Consider the following 10110-nt stretch of genomic DNA (forward strand, 5'->3'; position numbering starts at 1 on the left):
TTTTGAAAATGTAAGGAGTAGAAAGTTGAGATATTTGTTTAAAAATATAGTCACTTAACTACTTAAATAAAATACAGATACCTGAAAATTCTACTTAAGTACAGTAACAAAGTATTTATACTTTACTATATAATTATGTTACTTCCCACCTCTGTACAAACCTGTTTAAAAAGAAAAACTGCATCAATACCAATAATCAAACAAAATGAAATATATACATTATATGTGTATAAACAAATCTATACACCTTAATATTTACCAAAAAATGCCAGTTTTTGTTCCAGTCCAGACCTGAGGAGAGCAGCTGCTGGGCTTTAGGAGGGAATATTGTCCCATTCTCATCTTTCAGAGCACTGTAGCTGTTCAGCAGTCCCTGGTCTCTATTGTCCTTTTTCAGTTGTTCAAAGGTTTGCACTACAGGCATGCCAGTTCAGCACCTGGACCTTTCTACTAAAAAGCCATTGTGTTTTCCAAATAGAAATAAACATTTTTATTCTCCTGACTTTAGAGCAGTTTTCCACTTTTCCTCAGTCCATTTTAAATGAGCTTTGGTCCAGAGAGGATGGCTGTGTATATTTTTTATTTATTTATTTACTGCATATAATTATACTTTGAATTTGAAAGGTAACAAATGGGTATCAGTGTTCTGTATTTGCTACTAACACATTTACATTGGCTGACTGCATTGATGTTAGAGTTTTACTCATAACTAGTAACGCATGCATTAATCACTGCTTCACAATTCCAGCCCCTATTTTCAGATCCATTTCCACATCCTTCCTCAAATCTCCTCTCCCTCTTCCACCATCACAGGATTGCTGTAATCCTATTTGAAATGGCGGATGAGACAAACATGGGAGGGAGGGAGAAGTGAGGCGCTGCAGAGGCTGCAGGGAAACCCAGAGTGGAGCTGCAGTGTAAAGTGGAGCTGGACTGACCTGACTGCTTTGAACACAGTTAACTTACTGAGAGTCGGCAACTTCAGCTGTGCCTGTTGAATCAACCACCCCACAACTGTGAAGCATAAGGATGGATTTTCCCTTTGAATAAAAAAAGCAAAACCATAATATGTAATGAAATCTAAAGCTTCTTTCTTTCACTGACATTCACTGGTCTTTGAGGGTCGAGCACGAAGCTGATGTTACATGAGCCATATGGTTGATTTCCAATCCCAGTTAGCATAAAGCTAGTATAAGATTTAGAGTTTAGCACATTACCTTAAACATTCTAAAAAGTACCTGATGTAAGAATCTATGATGTAACCCAACAGGAGCAACACACCCTGTTAACGGCATCACTGAAAAACTTCACCACAGTACTGCAAACTAGTTTAGCCTGCAAAACTTTTTTTTTCATGCAAACTTTCAAAAGCACAAAATTAAGTTTTGAATTGTTTTTTCACAAAAACAATTCAGCAACACACTGTTTATAGATCTAATATCCAAATATAAACTAAAATAAATTAGAACATTATATGTAAGATTTGCTTTTTCAAATGATAAAGTTTCATTTCCTGAGCAGCCCTTACCTTTGAAAATAATTCATCTTGCAGCTTCCTCCATCTCAGTGTCATTTTTCTCAATCACTGGGAAATACAGCAGCTGTCCATGAGCTAGCAGACACACTTGTGACAAACTGCACAGATGTACTTTATGGTGATGGTTGTTGAGCTCTTTAAAAAGCTGCATCTGAATTGACCTTGCACTAAACCTAGCTGTTATAACTCCCTCTACTTCAAAGTCTGGAGGACACATGAAGTTAACACAAAGTGCCAGCAGGGCAAACCACAGATTAAGCCTCCAAATAAATCACAGGAATATATTCACGATTAACTTCCACCAATAAAATAAATCGGAGCAGAAAAAGGAAGCAATTCAATGTCAAGGTCTCCAAGGCCACAACAAAGCCTCACTCTTACTAGAAAGTAAAGAAACACCATTCTCAAGATTGAAACCAAAACTCTAATGCCCGAGCTCCTTGGCTGCCCACAAAACAGGACAGAAATGTGAATAAAAATGTCAGAGAGCTCCTACCAAGCTTCTACTAATAAAGAAATTACCGTACCAAACAGCCGAACAAAGATTTGTCGCCTTTATCACTTTAACTAAGTAAGTAACTAGAAGTTTACCTAACTATTACTACTACACACAGTATTAGTAGAGGCCAAATGGACAAACGCTTGCTGCTCTAGCTTTATATGGGAAACCTGAAAGGAGAAAGTAGCTTTCTTTAAGAAAGGTCAGTGAATGCAACATTAACCTTCTTCTGGAGCACATTACCATCTAGAAAGGAGTATGCTCTCTGCAGTATGTATATGATTGCGTCATCGATTTCCAGATTGGATCTATGTGCAAACTGCTGGTCTCTGGTGGGCATACTCCCACCTTCATCACATGCAATGTCAGGGCAAAACGCCGTAAACCTGACTCGGGAATCACACACAGCAGGCTGACACAGATCCTTAGAACCCACCAAGTCCTGCACCGCTGTAGTGCCTCCAGCTGTCCCAACTAGTAATAACAGTCAGTAATACCACAGGTGACATCCATCCATCCATTGAACTTTTCCACTTCTCAGGGTCGCGGTCGGGCTGGAGCCAACGCTAGCTAGACAGCCTGTTGAGACTTGGGTATTTTGGTATATACAATTATATTACGTATTAAGCTGTCTTACAACAAACCTTCCAGTAGGCTGTTTGATATTGCATTTTCCTTTTATTTTCCTTTTCTTTAACAGTTGTAGTCAAATCTGTGGAGCCTGCATGTTGTCCCAGCACTTGTGTAGGTTCTCTCCGACTTCCTCTCACAGTCCCATCACATGCATGAGTTGCGTTTTCTGGCAATCCTAAATTGGCCACAGGTGTGAATATGAGCATGAGCGGTTGTCTGCCTCTCTGTGCTAACCCTGCAGTTAACCTTTGACAGTTGCTTAGTAGAGTGGTGTAACTAATAGAAATGAGAACTTTTCTAATAAATTTTATTAATGCACAAGATGGTCTGCCAGCAGCAGTGGGTGTATTATAAACTCACACACATAACCACATATGTGTAGATGGAGCTAACATTCTCATGTCATAGCTGTAAGAGGAAACAGGAACATTTATTGATAAAACGTGTGTAAAACGAACATCTGCAGCCAAACTAGACAAGCGGCTCGAGCATTTCAGGCCAATGAGCTCCTCCTGACAGAAGTCTCTGATCTTCTTAAGTATCCATATGTACTGTTGCATAAATCCTTCAACACAAAAGGCTCTGGTAAAACTGGATTTTGATCTTTTCTTCAACAAATCTGTTAGACTTATTCAATGTGGATTTTAACAACGTCCCCTTTGTGTATCACTAGACAACTCATTGATGAAAGTCACTCCGACACATGAGAGAATTAAAACAAGAAAACCATAAAGAAATCAAGTTTCCAGTCATGTACGTTGATTTTTCCAGTAGCACAAAGCAAAATCAACTGCCTTTGCCAGAGCTCGTGTCCTCTTCATCACTTCTTTGCACCCATTGTCAAACTGAAAAACAAGGGAACACCACATTAGCTTACACTGTTACACACAATTAAACTCACACTCACAACTCTGCTGTCGAGCACAACACCGTTCAAATTTCATGTTATCAGGAGTGGAAATAAACTCAGTGGTAAAACACAGAAATGGAATTTAACAACCTTGTTGAAAAAGCTGAGTCAGAAGAAAAGTGCAACACAGAGCAGAGACCAGATCCTTTAGCGATGAACAGGCAATAAATATTAAACATTTCACTTATTAAATTTAGTTGAACTAAATATGTATTTACAAAAAAAAAAAAAAAAAAAAAAAAAAAAGGCACGAGTTTCAAATACGATGCAGATGTGAAGCCCTATAGCTGTTTTCTTTTCTTGCTTACGTGTTGTGAACAAAATAAAGACTGAAGGTAAAAAAAAAGAAGCCTAAAAAGTGTTCATACATTTTCCAGAGGAAGTACCGTAAATCCTGGACTACGGGCCGCACCGGATTTTAAGCCGCATGTGTTTCACTTGTAATATGAGATATTTACACAGAAATATTACACGTGAGGATTTTTAACGTTTAATTTAATCCGTAAGGTAACATAAACATGGTAACATAAACGTTATGGTAAAATAAGAAAATACATAATGCAAATGCTTTTTTTTTTTTCCTCGAACAGCGCCTGTAACACGGCTACCTTTAAGTATACGTACGAATCGGTAACACACAAATTACGTTGCTTATGGTTTTTTTACGGAACAGTGCACAAACAACATTACAACATCTCTTAACAAACAGTAAAAATTAAACAAAATTAATTCGTTCCAGAGGGTCTTTGGTAAGTCAATATTTTCGTAAGTCGAAGGACCTTTTTCCATCGCCTTTTGAGTATGCATGCATACATACGTACATGTACATAACATTATGGAATTGAATTTAATTTTTTTTAAATTTTCTATTTTATCCATTTCGTTACGCGGGCATTTTGTCATACCATGGGCAGAAATATTGCCGTTAAGTGCCTTCGTAACTTGAATTTTTCGTTAAATGGGGTCTTCGTAAGCCGGGGTTCCACTGTAATTCGATTCCTGTTACTTTCTCATAAGCTCGCTGCGTTACTAAACCGCGATTTTGTTTGTGAGAGTGTCTCATGACAATGTCGTACGAGTGTGCGGCATCCGTGACGTGTGAAGACCAACGATGGATAATACAGAGTGCGGGAGAGAGTACGACCATGCAGCGTTTAAAGCTTTTAAAGTACTGACATTACTTTGAGTTTGATTCCGTACAAAGTGATAAAAACATTAGTGTCCGCTGTACACTGCGTGGGAGGAAAACTTCTTTCTACAACGAAAAATTAAACTTCAAATCTGAGCAAGCACCGAGCACGCTGTCACAGGAATGTGAAATTAACAGAGAAACGCCCGTATTCCCCCACTGACAAGACCGCTGCAGCACCGGGCAAACCTGCGACGGCCCACTCCTGCTAAACAGGTGACAATAGATTTAAGAGCGACAGGACTCAGTGCCATCGAATATTTGATTTTATACATTTTTGCTGTGTTTTACTTTCATCTATTTGAAAGAGTGTAAACTATTTCATTTTATAAGATGGATTATGCAGAAAAATAGGACTGGGCTGAAAGGTCTATTGCTTTATTACATATTCAGGTTGTGCATCATGTTTTTAAAAAGTAAGTGATAAAGTAACTAATTACTTTTGAAAATAAGTCATGAGTAAAGTAATAGGATTACTCTCTTGGAGAAGTAATCAGTAATTAGTAACTAATTTCTATTTTCAACACTGGTGACGACAATAGCCTTTCACAGCTGATGGGGTAAAAAGTGCCATGCTTTGGTGGAGAGGTGTGTTTGAGGGGTTTTTGTTTAGAACGGTTTGTTTTTGAAACGTTACAATAAAGACCAGAACTTTAATAACGTAAAAGCTCATCCGGCTCACAATCCCTCATCATTTGTAGGTCACCGCCCGTAAAACAGCTTCAGCCTCCGATCGTTCACAGTCAAGACAAGTGGAAACTAAAAGAGGATGCAGCGTCCTTTGAAGTGATGCAGATGGAAATTAGCTGATAGCGAAATCTGGTACAAAACTGGTAATCTGTGCGAGGTCCGAGTAATAAAGTGAAACAATGAAGCGATGCAGACATTTGTGTGTTGGCCTGTGTGTTAGTGAGTGACAGAGACTGTGGGTAAACCTACTTGTTAAAAAGTGCCTGGTCTTGTAGGTTTAGGACCAAACTGTCAGCATTAAGATACACCTTGTTCTGAGACGATGCCACCTGGAAGCAGACACAGCAATTATTAGTCACCTCCCAGTGTTGGGAGTTAAAGTCTACATTTTTACCTCAGGGAGGAATTCTGCTGATTACTCAAAAGCCAGAGCACGCATTTCTGGGATTTTACTGAGCGTCAAGACAAAACAGAAACGAAGCCACAGGCGATGAAGGAGCGTACTGACCGTCTTAGCAATGTTCTGTGCCGCTCTGATTCTCCTCAGCTTCAGGTAACCAGGATTCTTAGTCACTGCTTGGCCAAGCTGAAGGAAACAGTTTGTGTTTAGATTATTAACGACATTCATACAATATGACAAGAAAATATGCAGAGGTAGAGAATGATTACTTTTAATTGTCCTCAATGGATATTTACGTTTCTCACAGTTCATTCTCAGCACTTGTTTTGCTGTCTGACTCAGGTTACATACATGTGTGAAACCGTAAAGGTTTCAGGTACAACATCCTTACTTCCAGCTTGCACGGAAAACACACTCACATAATAGAGAACAACTTTATTTCTTGGCTGACATGTAACAGCTTCTCAGAAAAACATTTTGTTGTGCAGTAATAACCGCTGCTAACACTGCACTGAGACCACGTCAGTGTCTGCTTACCATTTTAGCAGCTTCAGCCTCTCCTTCAGCCTGGATGATCTTCTGTCGCTGATCTTGTTTGGCTTTCTCCACATAAAACTGGGCCCTCTGGGCCTCTTGCTGAGCTAAACACCCACACACACACACACACACAGTTACACTTTAAGACAACAGAGGTGGTCAATGCAACCCAAGCAGCCACATTTACTTCAGAGACAATAATGAAAACTATGGCAACAGCATTTTCGCTGTTTGTTGCTCCAGTGATGCTAATGACAGACTGGAGCAGTCTGAATCACTGTTTGATAACAGTGTGGTATACCGAGCCTTACCAACTTGCTTAGCTTCCACAGCAGCAGTGTATTGGCTGCTGAAACTCAGCTCAGTAATGGCGACATCATCGAGAATGATGTTGAAGTCTTTGGCCCTTTCAAATAGCTCCCTGCGCACCAGCAGAGACACCTAAACGATACACACCAACACAAGTATGATCTGCACTGTGTGTCAGCTTAGTAAACAACTGAATCTACAGTTGAATCAGCTGATTATTATATTTACTGTTCTGGATCAACTTATCAATGCTGATTACAGTAACTGGCCAACAGGAAAAAAATGAATCCCCCCCCCAGCAGTGTGAAGGTGCTGCAGTACCTGTGCTCTCTGTGTGATGAGCTGGGAGGCATTGAACTTTGCTACCACAGACTTTAGGATCTCGTTGACAATAGACGGGAGGACTCTCTCGTCGTAGTCCTTCCCCAGCTGTTGGTACATGGCTGGCAAGTTGGATGCCATGGGTCTGGACAACACCCGCACTGCTATATTCACCATCTGCAGATCTACATAGAAACATGCACGCACCAAAAATGACTGAATGGTTTCTTTGCCACCTCTCCAACAAGTTTTGTTATAGTTGGCTTTCTAACTTTGGACTTAAAACAAATCTTTTGCCTCAGTTATTATACTGGCACATCGATACGTTCATCAGCAGCTGTCTCAAGCACAAGCTAGATCACTGCTACAATAACAAATAAAGAATCGAGACAGAGAGTGTGTGACAGAGAGAGAGTGAGAAAGCCCCCATGTTTGTTACCTTTGCTTCCAGTCAAAGAGGAGATTTTTCTAGGTCTAGCTCTGATATCATAGATGATAGGGTACTGGAACCATGGGATCCTACAAAAGATTTGAAAGTCAGAGCAAAGCTGATCAAGATTTCGAAGAATACTCACATTTAAGTTATTAATGACTTAGATATCATGTGCTGTGATCAGGCTCATCTCCTGCACTACGGCAGTACTAAAGCCAATGGTTTTCTTGTAGTTCTTTAAACCAAAGATCTAAAGGCATCTAGCCTACACAGAGCTTTGTAGTCACATGCTCTAACTATTTACTGTCACCAGGGGGCAGCATCAAAAATCTGTAGAACCAGCCAAGAAGAGCAAAGTCCAAACCTAAAGCGCTAAAGTAAAGTAAACCGAGTGTGCTTCTCATCTTCTTCACATTTTTTCCTGCACTTCTCCCCTTTACAGTCAAAGCTGGTGTGCGTTCCTTTTCAGGTACACTTGTCAGTCAATCAGCATTTAACCTATGCATAGCAAACGCTGCTGGGCTACGAGCTGTTGGTTCTTTGGAGGACTGCATACAAGGACATCTGTGTAAGTTGCACACCCAGAATCCTTCACTCTGCCTAGTCATGTACCTCTCAAACAAACATAAAAGTGGTTTGGAAACTGCTTTGGATGCGATCAGGCAAAGTGACTCACAAAAATAATAGTAAAAAGTTGTTTTTTTTTAATGAACTAAGAGTCAGTTTCTCTGGGAATATTCAGGGAGATTTCATTTAATTGTGCTGAGTGCAAAATCTGTATCATTAATAGATTCACGTAAATTTATTATGCCTCTTGACACTAGCTGTAACTCTACCTGAAATGTAGCCCTTCAGCCAGAACCGTGTCCATCTGCACCCCTCCGATCCTGTTGAAGATGATGGCTCTGTGACCACCCTCCACTGCTCTCACAAACACACACAATTATATTAGCATGACTGAAGTTGTGAAACCTTGCCTTGTCACCATCTTTAACTCAATCAATAAGTACAGTAGTACAGTTCTAGTACACAGCACGTGATTAACAAAATTCATCATTAAATTAAAGTTTCTAAACAGGTCTTCAGATCTATTTCTGTAAATCACCATAGCATTACCCAGGCCGCCACATATTTAAAGCATGGTGTAAAAACCCCACATGTGTGTTTACCTGTGTAGGTGGCTTCTTTAATGCCATATGCCAATGCACCGGCTCCAAGCAGCAGTTTCAGTCCTAATCCGGCCCCTCTGCCACCAGATGAGGACATCCGACCAGCCAGATCCCTCAGGTGCTGGATGAACCGCTGCAGTTTGTGTTTGTATGTGGTGGCGAGAGTGCAACAACAAAAATACAATCAGTATCTTGGTGCGGTTTATGTTTATGTCAGGTGTAACATCACTGCCAAGCTTAATTTCTCTGATTTATCATTTAGCTGATGGAGCTATGATGGTGCAGTGGTTAGCACCATCACCTCACAGAACCAAGGTTGTGGATTTGAACTTAAGGCTCCTCATGTTCTCCTCCCACGGCCTAAACACATGCATGCCAGCCGGGTTTTTCATACACATGGATGTGGACATGAATATTGGCTGTGTCTGTGTTAGCTCTGTGATGGATGTGGGACCTGTCCACGGTGGATCACTGCTTCCCGCCCACTGCTGACATTGGCATGTTTAGGTAGTTAAGAAAAACGATGAATGCTTGAAAACCATATGTGGCAGTAGAGAAGAAACCTGCTATCCTTAAGCAGAAACAAGGTCTAACAGTAGCTTGTCGGCAGGTTTGCCTGTATAGCCCAGTTCAGGTTACCCTACTAACAGAAGGTCAGCTACATGTAATCTCATGATATTGCCTACAGTGTGAAACATCTGCCTCACCGCGAAAAGTCGCCCTGTCCCATCTCCTGCCCTCACCTGTATCGCGTAAAGCCTACTAGATCACATACAGCAGTTGCCGCTGCTAACCGCGCTGTTAATGAACTACAACGAAACTAGCAAAGCTGCTCAATCTGATGGAGCATGCTAACCAGTCACATTAGTGCCAGATAAACACGTCGCACAAAAATAAAGATCATGCTGTCTTCATTCAAAACCAGTCACATTTCAAACACTTACGTTCGGCTCCTTATTCGCCATGTTTTAAACGTCAAAAGCCCAAGGTCGACACAGATGGAACCCCTCCGCGTGGGCCGCAAACTACACTGGGACATGTAGTCCCCTTTTTCTCCGGCGTTTCACGTCATAAAAGCATTCTCACAGAAGTACTGCTGCCCCCTGGAGGTCTCAGTTAGCCTCCAAAATCCAGCCGTCATCTATAATTTACCCAAACAGCGTTTGCGTTACTTCTGCTTGCTATGTGATCATTTTTTGTCTTTTATCCCACAGCGGATCATCTCACCCTGTCCGTAGCATGTGCTTTTTCCTCTTTTCTTGCCTCTCAGCTCCATCTTCATCATCTTTTATCTGATATATCTACTCTCCCTCCTCTCCACATGTCCAAACCATCTCAACCTTGTCTCTCTCACTTTTTCTCCAAACTGCTCAGCCTGAGCTGTCCCACTAAAGGACTAATCCTGTCCATCCTGCTCACTCATAATGAAGATCTGAACATCTTCAGCTCTGCTTTCTGTCTTTGTTTCAGTGCCGCTGTCTCC

General features: G+C 40.9%; 1 protein-coding gene across 1 annotated transcript; it reads right to left on the bottom strand.

The window, feature by feature from the left end:
• Positions 1 to 2694: 2694 nt before the first annotated feature.
• On the bottom strand, positions 2695 to 9663 carry LOC134646883 (prohibitin-2-like). The gene is made up of 10 exons (XM_063500892.1): positions 9572 to 9663; positions 8628 to 8760; positions 8295 to 8379; positions 7465 to 7544; positions 7026 to 7210; positions 6707 to 6836; positions 6396 to 6499; positions 5967 to 6044; positions 5708 to 5787; positions 2695 to 3514 (listed from the first exon to the last, which is right to left on the bottom strand). Exons 1-10 carry the CDS (start codon positions 9590 to 9592, stop codon positions 3490 to 3492), a joined length of 921 nt encoding a protein of 306 aa, XP_063356962.1. The 5' UTR covers positions 9593 to 9663; the 3' UTR covers positions 2695 to 3489.
• Positions 9664 to 10110: the final 447 nt, after the last annotated feature.

This window comes from Pelmatolapia mariae, linkage group LG17, assembly GCF_036321145.2.
Source record: "Pelmatolapia mariae isolate MD_Pm_ZW linkage group LG17, Pm_UMD_F_2, whole genome shotgun sequence".
Taxonomy (NCBI): Eukaryota; Metazoa; Chordata; class Actinopteri; order Cichliformes; family Cichlidae; genus Pelmatolapia; species Pelmatolapia mariae.

Bases quoted from the DNA above. Each gene is read 5' to 3' on its own strand.
- LOC134646883 (XM_063500892.1), bottom strand. From the start codon at position 9,592: ATGGCGAATAAGGAGCCGAAC. The intron at 8,761-9,571 runs GTAAGTGTTTGA...CACAAACTGCAG, and splicing joins TGGCGAATAAGGAGCCGAAC to CGGTTCATCCAGCACCTGAG. The intron at 6,500-6,706 runs GTAAGGCTCGGT...GTGGGTGTTTAG, and splicing joins TGTGGAAGCTAAGCAAGTTG to CTCAGCAAGAGGCCCAGAGG.